This window comes from Xyrauchen texanus, chromosome 15, assembly GCF_025860055.1.
Source record: "Xyrauchen texanus isolate HMW12.3.18 chromosome 15, RBS_HiC_50CHRs, whole genome shotgun sequence".
Lineage (NCBI taxonomy): Eukaryota > Metazoa > Chordata > Actinopteri > Cypriniformes > Catostomidae > Xyrauchen > Xyrauchen texanus.
The window spans coordinates 2,716,647-2,735,465 of NC_068290.1; the positions used below are offsets into that span (position 1 = coordinate 2,716,647).

Consider the following 18,819-nt stretch of genomic DNA (forward strand, 5'->3'; position numbering starts at 1 on the left):
GAGTCCATGATGCCATGTATCCAAACAAGATGTCCAGGACCTCTTGCATAAAAACATCCCCACAACATTAAAGATCCACCACCATGTTTAACCGTGGGCATTGGGGACTTCTTCATCTCTGTGTGCGCCAAACCCATCTCTGGTGTTTGCTGCCAAAAATCTCTTATTTGTTTAATCTGACCACAGAACCCGATCGTATGAAGTACCAGTAGTGTCTGGCAAACTGAAGACGCTTGAGTTTGTTGTTGGATGAGAGCAGAGGCTTTTTTCTTGAAACCCTCCCAAACAACCTGTGGTGATGCAGGTGATGTCTGATATTTTTTATGAGACTTTTTGACCCCAAGACGCAACTCATTTCTGCAGTTCTCCAGTTGTGATGCTTGGAGATTCATTGGCCACTTGAACCATCCTCCTCACTGTGCGTGGACACAATATAGACACGCGTCCTCTTCCAGGCCGATTCTTAACATCTCCAGTTGATTGGAACATGTTAATTATTGCCCTGATGGTGGAAATGGGCATTTTCAGTGTTTTGGCTATTTTCTTATAGCCACTTCCCATTTTGTGAAGCTCATCAACCTTTTGCCGCACATCAGAACTATTTCGGCCTGTCTGTTACCTCATATTTATACCCCTGACATAGAAAGTCATGGTTGAACAATTTCATGTTCCTAGTCACCCAGTTGCACTTACATAACACTTAAATATGAATGGGAATATACTTCAGATATATTTTACTCATAATAATTTCTAGGGGTGCCAGTAACAATATAATAGATGCCAATATCAATAAAAAATCCAAATGAGAAAACAAATGAAGGCAATTCCATTGTCATACAGAGTTGCCATATTGCAAAGTTTATATTTTCTATTAAGATAATAAAAGTTGATCATAAACCCTGGTGCATTTTTGACACAATTTTTCACTCAAATTTAAAAGCTCACCATTCACACATACTGTGGACTACTTCTCCTTTTTCAGGGAACCACCCATCAAAAAAAAAAGACTTGATATCTATAAAAAAAAAGATAATATTTTATGCGTTTATAATCTGAAGATAAACAGAAATTGTTTTTGGAAAAAAAAAAAAAACATGTATTTCTGGTTCTGTTCACTCTCCCTTACTATGAAAAGTCTAATTTTGTTTGACTAGGAGGCAGAAAGCACACACACACACACACACACACACACACACACACACACACACACACACACACAGTAACACATTCCATCACAATACACAGATCTGAAATATAGGTGGCGCTCTTTTATGAGTGCATTTTATCCCTCACAAACGTGCTCGTCCATAGACATTCAGTCTAATGTTTAGTTCAAGCATCACCCTTGTTGTCTCATTGAATATCTTGACCTCTGAGTGGACTAGAAGCTCAATTTAGATGTCATTAGAAAGCTGAGAACCTCCCTTTGTGATGATATATAGCATTTGATCAATAGTAGAAATATATTTTCTGATGAATTGTGTTGCATGCATTTCCTTCTTTATGGCATATTTAGTTTTGGACATCTATGGTATAACATTGGATTGTTCAGTCAAGCAAACTCACAGACAAGTAAAAACGGCCAATAAAGTTTTATAAGGATTAAAATAAAGTTTTTAGCTATTTGGGGCTAACAGAAGCAGTTATCAGAGCATAAAAGCAACATTTGTATTTGATGACTCACAGAAATCATATTTCATTTGTGATTCTTTTGAAAATCTTTCAAACTGTGGTATTAGGATGACTAAATTATCTGTACAGCCACATTTTTGAGATTGAGAGCTTTCATTTGATATATGACATGTCCATTTATGTGAAGGACTTTTATTACCATATAAATACATCTACTCCATTACCTCTAGGGGGCGCTAATTTTTCGACGCTAATATTTAAGGCCTTATTTTGTTATGTTACGTAACATGAATGCAGAAGTGATGTTATCAATGAAAATTTCATATTGTAATCTTTCAAGTGACACCTCGTATACCTGACTTATGTATACAGAGACATAAACGTTTTAAGCGTAAAAATGTTTTCCTTGATATAGCGCCACCCTTTAACCCCTTAAACCATAGAGTTTAAGGGGTTAAAAACAATTTAATTAACTCAAAGATGCAGAAGAAACACAGAAATGTTTTTAAAAGAGCAATTTGTGGAGCACTTCAGCAGGTGTCCCCCCTTGAAGACTAAATCAAATGTCATGTGACTTAAAAACAGCCTATTATTGGCAACTTTAAATATTGCCTGTTTATGTTCAACGTGTTTTAGCTTTTTCTGAAAAGTGAGAAAGTGAACAAAAACAAATTGTTGCCAGATGGCAACACTGTACCATAAAGAGACCAAATGAAGAGGATAAACATGTGCTTTTAACAAAGAAGAAGTTTATTTGTTTATTTTGATGAACAGCAAGAATGGAGAGCTGAAGCTTTAGGACACTTGACAACATTGAGTATGTAGTGCTGCAGTTTTGCCACTGCAGTTTACTGTATCTATACATTGTCTTGTATATAAAATAAACGTTTTATTGTAAATTCTTTGTATGTATATATACATGTCATCTTTTGCAATGAATTTGTCCAATCAATGGAGAAGAGAAAAAGAACAATCAACCACTATACCCAAAGCACACAGCCGAAACATGAAAGCACTAATGAAACAATTTTACAGATATTTGCCACATCAGATAAACGTGTAATATCTTCCGAAAGGCTTTACATGCGAGTTTACTGTAGTAAATATTTGATGTATGGCTTAATTATTGCTATATATGAATGTTTTAAAGTTGATAAAGTGCTTTAACTTTCTCTTGATTCATTGAGGAGTGATTCATCAATGTTTTGGACTGTAAATGACTACAGTAAAAGGTTGCGTTCGCATCAAAATCATCTAGTACTTGCGAGGTGAAAATGGATTGCTCCTTGGCTTTGAATTTGGTGTCATCGGATAAAATAAGTGACCGCAGAAAATTCATGAACATTTCAGTTTATGCTATAAGTGTATAACTGAAATAATTAGTGTAATTGTTTTGGTGTTTAAGTCAAACTATCTAAACTACTAAAAAACTACTTTTTTCCTTCAAACTTTCCTATTCTGGTTATGTTTGCGTCTCTGGCGCCACTTCGGTTTTAAATAGTTACAGTTCTTAAATCATATGTTCATCTAGGATATGTCATAACTAATACAACTGCACACTGTCATCCCAAAAAGTAACCCTGAAGTTAAAGCAAAATTGTCAAATTCAATCACATAAACGTTAACGTAGGAGGAGTATGTCGAGGCTTTTAATACACAAAAGTATTAAAAGGGATCGTTCACCTAAAAAGGTGTCTGAAGCAAACATGCAAAGAAAGTGAATGGTGGCTTTATTGTATTCCTCGAAAGGAAGTCATACGGGTTTAGAACTACATAAGGGTGAGTACCATTTTGTCGCTTTAACGTGATTTAACACTCATTTAATAGAACACCAGGTTTGTTTATAGTCCTATACTTTTAGTCTGCAATTCAAGCCATTTACTGTAATTAAAAGAGAAATAAAAACAGCGAATTTGAAAGCGTGTAGCTTCTCCTCAGCGCGAGTCTGTTGCCAGACGAAAATCACTTATGAAGGTCCAAAACATGAACATGATCTGCTGTAAATCACTTCACAATCTGCATGATTACAGACCGATGAACACAGCACTTAGGTTACAGCATGCACAAAAGACCGTAAATAAAAATAAACTCACACAATTGTCTATTTGCTACATGATACAACTGTTACAAACTCAGAAGGCAAAATTATGCAAAGAAACTCTGAGGTTATAAAATCTGGCAACTCAACAATCGAGAGGTGTTATTATGGTTTAAAAATGTTTAGAAAAAATACAAAACAATAATTGTTAATATTGAATCAACTGGATACCCAAAAGAGACCCAGTGCCAAGTCATTTAAAATAACAAAATGCAGAAATGATACACACACACACTTAATAAATATACATCATGTCAGATTGACAAAACAAACCCTGAAACTGCAGTCAGGGGCAGTTCAATAAAAGTCCGGTCGCCACAAAATGTTCATAGTCCCTGCCCCTTTAATGTTTGTTTTTTTTAAATATTGTGTCATTGGGTAATGCTTTTAGACAACAGTAAAGAGTATAGCAGTGTCAGCTCTGCTGAACACTTTGTACCACATCCAAATCCGTTCCACTGAATGGTTCCCGCTCCGATTTAGTGGGAAAAAGAAAAATCAGTGCACATTCAGTCTGAGCCCGATCACTGGTATTCAGCTTCATTTTAAGGGCAAATGAGGTTTAAATGAATTTGAAATGCCGTAAAAATGGGTACATACGTATTTTCCAAACGTTTTCTCCTTCATATATATATATATATATATGTATAAAAAAAAAAGTAATATTGGTATGCAGCTTAATTTCAAGGACAATTAAATTAAAACTGTATGTTTTATTTAGGTTAAGAGACAAAAAAAAATGTACAGAGTTGCCATATGTATAAAAAAAAAATATTTTATTTTTTTTGGTTATCTGTATCATACTGATAGTATTCAACCCCCTCCCCCCTCCACACAAATATCCGCTCCGCACTTCACTGTAAACTATGTCTGGAGTGACTCAAAATTGTCCTTGGCGACTTGCCCGGTAACGCCGTTCTCCGTTACGCTTTCATCGCATAATAACCGTCAAGTAAAAACGAGGGCAGATGTGACGTAAACAATCTCATGTACTTCCTCCTCAACTGAAACTTCAATTGAAATACAATCTTGTGAACAGTAACACAAGCACTTACCGCTCCCACCAAACACACAAAACAAACGTTGACCGTTTCAGTGTAGACGTTCACCAGCGCACTTTACAGAAGGCCAAAGGTCACGAACGAAAAACGGGAAAAACGTTATCTTAAAAGGAAAATTCCGGGTTCAATACCAAGTTAAGCTCAACCGTCAACGTTTGTGACATGATGTTGATTCCCACAAAGAATATTTTTAACTCGCCTTTCGTTTATTTAAAACGCCGCAGCAGAAATCACGATTACAGCGAGACACTTACAATGGAAGTCAATGGAGGGCCAATCGGTCAAGTTGTTATATTGGATTAACTTTACGCAGAAATGATTAGTACGTGATTTCATCATGCTAAAATCATGTTAACATGTATAATGTTTATGTCTTGTGGCTATACGTTTAAAACGGTGAGTATTTCAGTGTTTATAGACTGGCCCCATTCACTTCCATTGTAAAAGCCTCACCGTAATAAACTTTTAATAAATGAGGGACGAGTCGAAATTAATTTTTTGTGGCAAACAACATTAATCGACGCTGTTGCTTAAGCTTAACTTGCACTGAATGCCGAATTGTCCTTTAATCAGTATATCTGTCTGTAAAACTATCAAAACAACCTTAAAACGACAAATGTACTTAAGAAGCAAAATAAGACACATCAAGACCTGTCCAAGAACATACTTTGAAATTGCTGGTAAATTGTTCCCCTGTTTTCAGCATCAATCAGACAAAATTGAGTGCGTTTAATCCTTAAAACCTTATCAAACATATTTAATGAAACAAAGTCTTGTTATAGTACACAAATAAATGAAGGTCACGGGTTCGATCCCCTCGAGAACACACACATAATGATCAAACGTGCACTTTGTAAGTCGCTTTGGATAAAAGCGTCTTCCGTATACGTAGTCTTGTTTTTAACGATGTTTAGATGGTAAACAAGACAAAAACACTGATTAAGAAAAGTACGCTTTGTGCACTAAGTGAGTCAACCAAAAAGGCCAAATAAGAGGATGTCCTCTCGTTTCGAAGGCATATGAAGCGCTCGACAATTCCAAAACTAGCACAGAAAGTTTTTAAGTGGGAAAATAATTTGTCGTTAGCATTGTAATACTTCAAAGCAGACTATAGACATCAATAGAGCTCACGTAAAATATACAGATATAGAGTTTTCTCACATTAAAATAAGTCTAATCTACTCTGTGCATGCAATCTAGTATTTTCTTTGATTCGTTTTTAAAATAGGCAGTGATCTGACAGAGCAGGACAACGTCTTGAACTTGCGCAAATGTCCTCTCGTATCGGTGGAGTATCAAAGGATTGTGTTGGTGCATGGTGCAAAAGTTTTAAAGGGAATAATTCAATGTACGGGTGTAATAAGACCTCTTCTTTAACCCCAGCGACTCTGCATAGTCCAGAATACAATCAATCTATTTAGGGGTCATGCTTGCGATAAAAAAATAAATGGAAGCGCAGAGTAGTTCTAGCGGGAAGACTAGCAGCTGTACATCATCACATCATTAGCTGGGTAATTCCTAGCCAATCGCATGCAAGCCATTGCTTTATAAGTCTGCTCACAATCTATCACATTGCTGTTTCAGTGTGCTAACACAGGCAACCTCCTCCACCCCACCACCACATGTTGAGCCCTGTTCAATGTAGGCTCCTCGCCCCCGCCTCCTATCTCCGGCAGGACATGACGGTTCCGGGTACAACTCCCTCTGACCGCCGGACGGGGCCTACGCCAAAGAGACAGACATTACTTCCTGTTTTACATTTATCAAATAAATGGCATCTTAAACTTCACTCAAGCCTGCGTGTCTTCCCGATAGAAATATATTAACATGTATGGCTACGGAGCTAACTGGTTTTGTGAAAGAGTCGAAATGCTCGGAATAGTTCAATTGTTGTTATTCACGCACACGCGTGTCATTTTTCCAAGTCTTCCAAAAATAAAACGATAGCTTTGAATAAAAACAGAACCGAATTTAAGATGACAAGAGCGCCAGTAGAAAGATTTTCAGTGAATAAAGACTAAAATTTGGGTCTGTTTCTAACCCAAAGCTAAGAGTTGATACACAGTATAACGTAGGTGTCATACGGACTACTTTTATGATACGTTTATGATGTTTCGTTGGCAATTAAAGAGCTTGTATTGAAAATAGATTACTTTTCTTTTGTGTTCCGGAGAAAAAAATAAGTAGTAAATAATGACAGAATTATACCTTTATATCGAGGTTTGCAGATACGATGGTGCAGATCTTTTTCGAAGCGGTCATTACGATCACTTGAAAGCGCTTGAGTGCATTTAAAGGGAATATCTTCGATATCATTTCATAAAGTACAAGCAAACACAGTCACAACAGTTTAACTTGTTCATTCAGTCTGGAATCAACTTAGCAGCTAAAATTAACTATATTTTGGTGTGAATGTTTTGGAATTCAGAATACATTTAGTCTATTTGTTTGATCCTTTTGTGAGGTCACAATGAATATGGAGTTTTCCTCAGAGTGGTCTGATGATGTCATAATAACGTGAGAAAACCAGACACATTCAGGTAGCGTCAACAGAATAATAAGCCAGTGTAAATACGCACCATCTGACTGATAAATAAAGGAAAGGCCATAATGTGACCGGTTTCATATTGCTCCTGATAAACTACTGTAAACCCCTAGAGGTAAACAATGACTAGTGACACCTGCATGCATCATCTTGAAAACAAAAAAGGCAATTCGTGTGCACAAACGGAATAAAAAGGCATCAATGCTTTAAAAGGAAAAAGGAGAACAAAAAAAGCAATAAACCTGAATATTGTCCTTTAAACAGTGTTGTCCTTTGGTAATGCATAGATCGGTGCCCCTCATTTTTGATTTTATTTATTCAACAGTAAATGCAGGGGCGGCGATGTTTACTTTCACGGTGTCCTAACCAGCTGTGATGCAACAAGTCCGTCCACACTAAATGTGAAAATGCAACATGACACAATTTTGATGTTTAATATACCAATAGCGGGCAGAGCAGTGGGCTACCCAGTTGCAGCTGGTTAGGACACCGCTTTAGCTTTAAAGTAATAGTTCACCCCAAAATCTAAATTCAGTCATTATTTACTCACCCTCATGTCACTGCGAACCTGAATGCCGTTATTTTTGTATGTGAAACATAACAGGATCGTTTTTTAGAGAGAAACTTAACGCATCTCTTTTCCACACAACAGCATTCAGTCAAGCTCCAAAAATAAAAATAAATAAATAAATAAATACCCAATAAAAGTACATAAAATTAGTTTATATGACTTTAACGCTACATTCAAAATCTTCTGATGTCACTGAAAATCTTCGATCGGCTCCTTACAATAAACTATCACAAGGCTTCGTATGTGGACTCGGAATATGGCGCACACGTTGTTTTGAGTGTTATGGTACTTTTAAAGTGGTTTCGTAATTTTTTAATTGTGTGTCTTTCGTGGTAAAATGCGACAGGTGAGTTATTAATTGCCTAGAGTTTGGTCAAAACTATCGTAAGTCTTCGTAAAAAGACTCAAATATTGCACACACGCTGTGTTGGAAATGTATGGTACTTTTAAAGTGCTTTTGCATTTTTTCTAATGCGTCGTAGCCAAATGCGATGTACAAGTTCAAATATATGCGACTAACGCGTGAAAATCAATGAACAATGTCTTAAATTTTGGTGTGTTCTTCGAACAAAACTATCGTAAGTCTTCGTAAAAAGAATTGAATATTACTCACACGTTATATGGAAATTTATGATACTTTTAAAGTGGTTTCGCATTTTGTTCTAGCATGCCATAGCGGAATACGACATACGAGTTCAAATATACGCGACTAACGCATGAAAATCACTGAATAACAACCTAAATTTCAGTCTGATCATCAAACAAAACTATCGCTTTATAAAAAAAAATTGAATTTTGTGCACATATTGTAGGGAAATGTATGAAACCTTTATAGCGGATTTGTATTGTTCACGTAGTAGCCAAATGCGACTAATACGTGAAAATCACTGAATAACGACTTTTCGGTCTGTTTCTCAAACAAAACTATTGTAAGACTTCGTAAAAAGACTCAAATATTACTCACATGTTGTATGGAAATGTATGGTACTTTTTAAGTGGTTTCACGTTTTTTGTAACGTGTCGTAGCCAGTTCAAATATATGCGACTAACGCATAAAAATCAATGACTAACGACTTAATTTTGGTGTGTTCTTTGAACAAAACTATTGTAAGTCTTCGTAAAAATAATTGAATATTACTCACACGTTGTATGGAAATTTATGGTACTTCTAAAGTGGTTTCGCATTTTTTTCTAGCATGCCGTAGCGGAACACGACATACGAGTTGAAATATAAGCGACTAACGCGTAAAAATCTCTGAATAACGACTTCATTTTGGGGTGTTCTTTGAACAAAACTATCGTAAGACTTTGTAAAAAGACTTAAATTTTACTCACAAGTTGTATGGAAATTTATGGTACTTTTAAAGTGCTTTTGCAGTTTTTCTAATGCATCGTAGCCATATGCGACGTACATGTTATCTGGAGTTTTATGCTACTTTTGACAGATGTGGTAACTACAAACTGTTGTTGTATGGAAGTTACACAAATATTCTTCAAAAAGTATATAAAAAAAACAGCATACTTGTTTGAAATGACAGGAGGGTGAGTAAATAATGACAGAATTTTGACTTTTAGGGAAACAATTCCATGAAAAAGAAAAGGATAATAACAATGTAAAAAAAATTGCTTTTCTGATCTCTCCTCTTCCGTTCTGTTTTCCTGATTTTCTCATTTTTGGCATCCTGCTGAATCAATCTGTCCACCATTTTACAGCAGTTTACTAATCCTCCAGAGAAACGCAAACACCGTACCGTCTCCTCTGTCCTCAAGGAGACAGATGTGGTTCAATCGTTCGTTCGCTTTCTCATGGGAGGAAGGGCTCATCCTCTTCTTCATCTTCGGCGCTGGGGCCCGGGTCGCTCAGACAGCGCATGAGGCGTTGTGGCTCTTTAGCATCGTCCTCTTCACCCGTCTTGTCTTTTCGCTCCGCAGGATGGGGTGGTTTCATCATCAGACCGCCCTCTTCCCTGCCGTCCTTCTGCATGCTACTCTTCTTGCTCAGTTCATCCACCATGTTGAGGGACTCTGGGCTCTGAGGTGAGGCGAGATCAACCTTAATCGTGGGGATGCTCTCCTTGACGGGCTTGATGCCCCACGCTTGAGGGTCTGCAGTGGGGAAACATTATCATGAATTGCATTAGAAGTCTGCACTTATATAGCGCTATTTTAACCTTAGTGGTTTTCAAAGCGCTTTACACTGTGACTCATTCACCCATTCACACACGCACGCACGCACGCACGCACGCCGTACAAGGTGCTAGCCTGCCATTGGGAGCAACTTGGGGTTCAGAGTCTTGCCTAAGGACACTTCGGCACGTGGAGTCATGTAGGCCAGGAATCAAACTGCCAACCCTGCGATTGGCAGTCGACCCGCTCTACCACCTGAGCACCCACGTGATGAATCACTAGGGGGCGCTGCTCAACTTCAAGCCTGAATGATTGTCAATTCATTGCACCTTCTGCTTCAGAGATCCAGATAAAGTGTTATAGTGAAGTAAATGTCCGTCTCACCAGAAGAGAGTCGTGCTCGTGCCATGGTTGGTGAATCAGGGGGCGGAGCCGGAACAGTGAGGTAATTGTTCATCTGTGATATCTGAAGGTAGAGATATAAAGATATAAAGCTTACTAGACAATTATGTTGCATTTTGTGTCAAATAGTTGTCGAACAATTGAATTTGTTCCAGTGGCTTATATACTAACAATTGTTATAGGATATAAAGATGGCAAATTAAATATAAAACTAATTGCAGATCTTGAATTGAGTTCGATTCAGATCTGGTTTAATCGGTTGATGCCGATCATCTCGAATTAGACTGATAGTATCAAACCTTCTTCTCCAGCTCCATCATCCTCTTGCGTTTGATGAGGATCTCGTTCCAGCCGTCCTCAAACGGATCCGCCACCAGAGTGTGTCTGTTATAAGAGCGCAGCTGATAATATACAAGAGTGTTTAGTTTGATCTGATTCCCCAAAACGATTGAATGAAATGAACGTGTTTTAAACAGGAAGTGATGCGCGCTTACTCTCTGGCGTGTTCTCTGCAGGTTTGTGCGCAGGATCTTCCGGATCTCCTCCTCACGAGATTTAGTGAGTTGAGGCAGAGCTCGCTCATGAGGAGGCTTTTTGGGCTGGATGTTTCTGAAAAACATACATCAAAAAAATAAACAACAATAAACAGCCTTTCCATGCATACTATATATATATACACTGTATATTTCCACAAATGTTAAATACAATCAAAATACTTCTTACAAACTCCTTAAATTTCACACATTCCGTCCACATTCCATAAATCCGATGCATTCCTTAAACTCCACAGACTATATAACACTGCCTGGCCAAAAAATAAGTTGCATACTTTAATATTTCGTTGGACCGCCTTTAGCTTTGATAACAGTGCACATTCGTCGTGGCATTGTTTCGACAATCTTATGCACTATTAAACATAGCCGTGAGTTCAACTGTTGATTTTTTACCATGTGACTTCAAGTGTTTTTAGTGAGCTCCGAACACGATCATTCCAAAAAAAATTCCGAGCACATTTCTTCAGTGATGCTGACGGTTCTCCACAATTCTTCCTGGTTTTAATAATGCATTGGGACAGTTCTTAAACCATTTCCGGTGAGTTCACAAATCTCATTAGTTGTTTTCTTTGCTTGATGCAGGCCAATAATTTGCCCCTTCTGAAACACAGTAACATCTTTTCCACGACTATGGGACACGTCTTCGACATGGTTGTTTAATAAATGAGAAGCAGCACACTGCATCAGTTAGTGTTAAAAGAATTGTTGCCAGCTGAAACATATTAATCACTGCAATAATGATCCAATCATAGGCTATGAAGTATCAAAGTTTGTTTTGGCCAGACAGTGTACAATATATATAGTATTTTAGAAATACATAGAGATTAAAAAAATTCCACATGTCCTACATCCTTAATGTACTCCCCTTTTTAAAAGTAATCAATTCCAAAAGTCCATCCTTACATGCACGCTATAAATCCTACACATTCAATGCAAATTCCATAAATTCCACACAAACTATATAATTTCCATAAGATCCACACATTTTTACCCATTCTGTAAGGTCTTCACATTCTATACATCTTCAGTACCCATTTTATAAGTTCTAAATGTTCTTTACACATTTAATAAATTCCAAATATTTTATAACCATTCTGAAAGTTCCAGACTTTCTGGACCCATTCCATAAAGCCACACAGTCTATTCCCATTCCATAAGTTCTACACATTCTATACCCATTCTGTAAGGTCCTCACATTCTATACATCTTCCATGAGTTCCTCAAGCTCAGTACCCATTTTATAAGTTCTAAATGTTCTTTACCCATTTAATAAATTTCAAATATTTTATACCCATTCTGAAAGGTCCACAAGTTCTATTCCCCTTCCATAAGTTCCACACATTTTATAAGGTCCACACTTTCTAAACCCATTCCATAAGTTCCACACATTCTATACCATTTCTTTAAGGTCCACACATTCTATACCCATTCTATAGGTTCCATATTTTCTATACCCATTCCATAAGTTCCACACACTCTATACCATTACACAAGTTCCTCAAGTTCTATTCCCCTTCCATACGTTCCACATATTCTATAAGGTGCAAACTTTCTATACCCATTCCATAAGTTCCACACATTCTATACCCATTCTTTAAGGTCCACACACTCTATACTATAAGTTCCACAAGTTCTATTCTTTCTATACCCATTCCATAAGTTCCACACATTCTATACCCATTCCATAAGTTCCACACATTCTATACCCATTCCATAAGTTCCACACATTCTATACCCATTCTATAAATTCCACATTCTATATACCCATTCCATAAGTTCCTCAAGTTCTATTCCCCTTCCATAAGTTCAACAGATTTTATACCCATTCTATAAATTACAAACTTTCTATATACCCATTCCATAAGTTCCACACACTATATACCATTTCATAAGTTCCTCAAGTTCTATTCCCCTTCTATAAGTTCCACACAAAAAATACCCATTCTTTAAGGTCCTCACATTCTGTACCAATTCTATAAGTTCCACATTTTTTATACCCATTCCATAAGTTCCACACATTCTATAATCAATTCTACAAGCTCCAAACGTTCTATACCCAATTCCATAAGTTCCACACGTTCTATACCCATTCCATTAGTTTCACATGTTCTATACCCATTCCACACATTCTCTACCCATTCTTTAAGGTCCACACATTATATACCCATTCCATAAGTTCCACACATTCTATAAGGTCCAAACTTTCTATACGCATTCCATAAGTTCCAAACATTCTATACCCATTCTATAAGTTCCACATTTTTTATACCCATTCCATAAGTTCCACACACTCTATACCCATTCCATAAGTTCCATACATTCTATACCCATTCTTTAAGGTCCACACATTCTATACCCATTCTATAAATTCCACATTCTATATACCCATTCCATAAGTTCAACATTCCTTCCATAAGTTCCAATATTCTATACCCATTCCATAAGTTCCACACATGCATTCTTTAGTCCACATTCTATACCCATTCCATAAGTTCCACATTCTATATACCCATTCCATAAGGTCCCAAGTTCTATCCTTTCCATAAGTTCACAGTATCCATTCCATAAGTTCCACACATTCTATACCCATTCTATAAGTTCCACATTTTTTATACCCATTCCATAAGTTCCACACACTCTATACTATTACATAAGTTCCTCAAGTTCTATTCTTTCTATACCCATTCCATAAGTTCCACACATTCCATTATCAATTCTACAAGTTCCACACATTCTATACCCATTCCATTAGTTTCACATGTTCTATACCCATTCCACATTCTATATCACAACCTATAAATAAGACAACAGAAGATGTTGGCACTCACTGCATGGAGACTGTGGATGGCAGGGCAGAGGGAAGTTTAGCACCCCCACCACTCTCCACCAGCTCGATAGCCTGCTTCATCTCCATCTTATGGTAGAAGGCAATCAGCTGTGGTTCTTTGGAGCGCTCGCCTGCTATCAGACACTTCTTCACGTACTTCTTATTGAAGCGGTTCAGCCTGGGAAGAGGAAGGAGAGAGTGAGCTTTAATCTGATCATTGAAGGGCTATTTTTATTTTCTAAAAAGTCTAGATAACGAACGTCTGGCTAGAGCTTCATTAGAGCGAGAGGGAAATCTGACACGGTGTCTTAAATTGATACAGCAGTGTTGAAGAGCTGTAGGGAGATACAGCTCATGAGAGTGTCACACACTGAACCAAAGGCACATAATGACAGATTCCTCAGGTGACACAGTGTTTTAGATCAATATACTCTCATGCTCTAAGAAAGTTGGTTAGAGAGCTGACGTTAAAGGAATAGTTCAACCAAAAAGGAAAACTCTGTCGTTCATTACTTAGCCTCATCAAGGACATAACAGCATTGGTTCTTGCATATGTCTATGCATATAAAAAGTTCCAAACTATAATCTAAACATGTCTGCTTATAACGACACAACAACATGAAATGCCTAATACATACTTGTCCTTCCAGTGATTTTGTCCATAATGTCCACATACGTCCTCGATGCCTGTTAGCAGGTGGTCCAAAAACTACAAGCACCAAAACAAAATGTATACATGGTTTATTAAATATAAAAAACACTAACTATAAGTAAGCTAAAGTATTTAGTGTGCCAATGATTGCAGATAGAAGCAACAGCTGAATAAGCTGGTGGCATTGAGAATCACCGTTCACCTCATGGAAATTTAGATTTAATTTAATTGTTTATTATGAGAGAAAATAAGTACTATATTCATACAAATAAATGTCGACTTTCTGTGTGGCAATGGAGAAATATCAGTATTCCACGTGTGTACTCATACATATTATACATGATATTTCTCTGTCAAGGTGACGCTGATGTTTCCGTGATTGTCTTGATTTACATTTGACATTGCTATTTGATGAAGCAACGTGGAAGTAAACTATAGCAAGTGAAACACATGAACAGTTTATATTGGATATTTCCATTTATTAGAGGTGGACCAATATATCGGTTTTACGATTAATCAGTGCCAATAATTTAATTTATTATGTAATCTGGTGCTGATTACAAATTAAAACTACAATTGTAATTAGTAACATACAGTAGAGGTGGACGATATATAGTTTTTACCGATTAATCGGTGCCGATAGTTGATCTTTGGTCCTATCAGTTATCGGTAAAATCTATGCCGATAGTTTATACATTTATTATATAATCTGGTGCTGATTACAAATAACACAACTGTAATCAGTAACATACAGTAGAGGTGGATGATATATAGTTTTTACCGATTAATCGGTGCCGATAGTTGCTCTTTGGAACTATCGGTTATCTGCACAAATCTATGCAGATAGTTTTTACATTTGTATGTAATCTGGTGCTGATTACAAGTAACACAACTAAAATTGTAATTAGTAACGTACAGTAGAGGTGGACGATATATCATTTTTACCGATTAATCGGTGCCGATAGTTGATCTTTGGTCCTATCAGTTATCGGTAAAATACTATGCCGATAGTTTAATTTATTATGTAATCTGGTGCTGATTACAAATTAAAACTACAATTGTAATCAGTAACATACAGTAGAGGTGGACGATATATCGTTTTTACCGATTAATCGGTGCCGATAGTTGATCTTTGGTCCTATCAGTTATCGGTAAAATACTATGCCGATAGTTTAATTTATTATGTAATCTGGTGCTGATTACAAATTAAAACTACAATTGTAATCAGTAACATACAGTAGAGGTGGACGATATATAGTTTTTACCGATTAATCGGTGCCGATAGTTGATCTTTGGAACTATCGGTTATCTGCAAAAATCTATGCCGATAGTTTTTACATTTTTATGTAATCTGGTGCTGATTACAAAGACACAACTAAAATTGTAATTAGTAACGTACAGTAGAGGTAGACCGATATATCGGTTTAACCAATTAATCAGTGCCAATAGTTCATCTTTGGAGCTATTGGTTATCGGCAAAAATATATGGCAAAAGTTGCCGTTAGTTATTTATATTATTTGCGGTGCTGGAGGGATTCTACAGTATAACAGCAGCCTCTAAAGGTGACAAAAAAACAATAACATGTGGATTTGATGTATTTAAATCTTTCATCATTGACAATATTCATCCATATTTTAATCCTCACCTCAATGCATATTTTCTTATTGTTATCATAACTGAGCAAAGTCTCCGCATTTCAAAATAAGAGTCCCATGTGTGTTTTGGGATTGTTTATAGTTAAAAGTCCCACTTTATGCACCAACTCTTTATGTTTTTATGGTTATTATTGGGATTTTGGTAGAACAATAAACTGCATCTGGTATTTTATTCAGTTTGGACTCTTTTAGCCTCCGTGTCTGTGTCCGTCATAGTAACAGAAGATTTTTTTTTTACATTTTTACATTGATTTTAAATCAAATCAGCCAATTAATCGGTTATCAGCCTTTCCACATCCTTATTTATCATATCGGCAAAAGCCACAATCGGTCGACCTCTATCATTTAGGTGTAGAAATTATGCAAATTGTGCATCAATTTAGTTTATGTAGATTATGTGTAGCTAAATATGTGTTTGACAGCCACTTGCATCTCATGAAATTTCAGTGTGAATGTAATGAATCCCGTTCTTTATTTGTTGCATCACCTCTTTGGTATATAAAAAAATAAAACATCAAAATATACTGTTTCTATTATGTCTAATAGTCATGAAAATACATTTAAAAAAACATTTTACACAATCTGGCAACATTGCAGATTTGTACGTGCTTGGTGAAATTCCCACGCATTTAAGGTTTATTAAAATTATTAAAATAAAATATAAGAAATTGAACTGCCATAAGAATAATGTTAAAAAAAAAAAACAGAAAAATCAAAAAAACTTTCTTTAAGCAAAATCAAAGTATTAATTCTTTCTTTTGATTTTGGGCTGAAATATGAACTGGACTTGTTCTGGACAGGCTTTGTTACAAGGTCGCTTGGTCTTAAAATATTTTGACACCTGTCATTCTAAAAATATTACAATGCAAGCGGCCAGCAGATGGCACTCAATGACTCAAAGCTAAGTTTCATACATTATTACATATTGCTCAGCTGGGGTTTATAAAGAACTAAAGCAGGAGTTTTCACACCTAATGACCAATAAATGTGACTTTTACAACCATTTGTGATTTCAGGTTTTGTATAATATATATATATATATATATATACACACACACACACACACAAACACACACACACACACACACACACATTACATTTCAAGATTGCACTCACAAAAATGCAATTTCTAGAAAAACTTGTATTAACTATAAAATGTATTTGATTTTTCTTTTAAAGACTGAATACATTTCCATCATGACTTTTCTAGGCCTGAAAACCACTACTTTAACATTCCCTACAATTTCCAGGTTTTCCATGACCGTGACAAGTATAAACAACAATCTTCTGGGCTTTCAAAACACGCCTAAAGTTTTCCTACAGAAGTAAGAAAGCGGAGAGAGTAGAGCCGATCTGTACCTGCGTATGAATCTCTTCATTAATAGATCGCTTCGTTTCCTGTTTCTTCTTGACAGCCAGGAGGTCAACCAAAGGTCGGATGGTCATACCCTAAAAAAACAAGGAGAGATGAAGAATAGCTGTCTGTCTGCTCACAGATGGTCAATTTACATGCAATCGATTCAGCTTTATTCAGTCAAACAATGCCTTGCACCCAAAGCAACAGTGTTTTCAGTCTAACGTGATTCTGCATGTGTACATCTGGCATCCGGAGCACGTAAGAGGTGCACATTTGTTTTGCCGGCAATATTAACAGGTTATAGCTTTCACAGTTTGAGCATTTGAGCCTATTTTTGCTACATGTAGCATGCAAACCTGTGAAATACAGCGAAAAATCTGTATAAATCTATTTATTAACACAAGCTTTTGCTTTATAGGCTTTTTGAAGCAACATAAATGGTAAAGGGTTAATCTTCTGCACTTATATAGCACCTTTTTTAACCTTAGCGGATACCAAAGTGCTTTACACTGTGACTCATTGACCCATTCAAACACCAATGACGGCAGAGCAGCCATGCAAGGTGCTAGACTTGCCCAAGGACTGCAAAATAATGGAGTACTCACTCATTGTTTGAAAAAAAAGAGGGTTAGGATTCGGGCACGATGCAAGTCAAACACACTTACAGATGCAACACTTTAGATGATTATTTCTACACTATAGCTATGGGTTTAGCTTATGTATACGGTGTAAAACAAGCTCTTAAAATGAAGTTAGATGACTAAATCGGTCATCAATGCACCTCCAGATCACTAAAAGCATTTCAGGTCATGACTCGGGTAGCAATCATGTTTACTCGCAGTGGGACAGCAGCTGTTGTGGAGGAGTGAGCTTTCATATATAGTGTGCTGTCACTAGTCAATAACACCATGTTTCCTCCTATACGGAGCAATCATTAAGAACAGACATGTGGGACGTGACAAAGCATTTACATTTGTTCTAGAAGGTGAGGTTTTCCTCCAAGGTCAGACGCTGCAGACGCACCATTACCACTGACACTGCAAAACTGTCTGCACCTGCCACTTCCTGTGAACAACACCAACTCTGTGCAGCGAGACCACTGAAAACAGGTCTACACCGAAATACAGCAGCCCCAGAATGTATTTGGACTGTTAAGGCACACTTTACGGGTCTGTTACAAAAGCTACTGAGCTATAAATTCTTATTTTTATTTGTCAAATGACCCTTTAAGTGTTTGAGGCCCTATTTTCTACCCTGTTGGTGGAAAGTGCCATCTAAAGGAATGTAATGTATACATCATGCATCTTTACGTGGGGCTTAAGTGTTAAAATAATTTC

The 18,819-nt window shown here is 36.7% G+C and overlaps 1 protein-coding gene across 1 annotated transcript in view; it reads right to left on the bottom strand.

Annotated features, from left to right (window-relative positions):
• Positions 1 to 4,062: 4,062 nt before the first annotated feature.
• Positions 4,063 to 18,819, bottom strand: part of LOC127655732 (sodium/hydrogen exchanger 1-like) — a 45,413-nt gene continuing 30,656 nt past the window's right edge. Inside the window, exons 6-12 of the mRNA XM_052143695.1 lie at positions 17,485 to 17,574; positions 14,456 to 14,526; positions 13,819 to 13,995; positions 10,931 to 11,045; positions 10,736 to 10,837; positions 10,419 to 10,500; positions 4,063 to 10,013 (exon numbers count right to left, since the gene is read on the bottom strand). Of these exons, the coding sequence (XP_051999655.1) occupies positions 9,712 to 10,013; positions 10,419 to 10,500; positions 10,736 to 10,837; positions 10,931 to 11,045; positions 13,819 to 13,995; positions 14,456 to 14,526; positions 17,485 to 17,574 (939 nt within the window). The 3' untranslated portion in view covers positions 4,063 to 9,711. The remainder of the gene's footprint in view (positions 10,014 to 10,418; positions 10,501 to 10,735; positions 10,838 to 10,930; positions 11,046 to 13,818; positions 13,996 to 14,455; positions 14,527 to 17,484; positions 17,575 to 18,819) is intronic.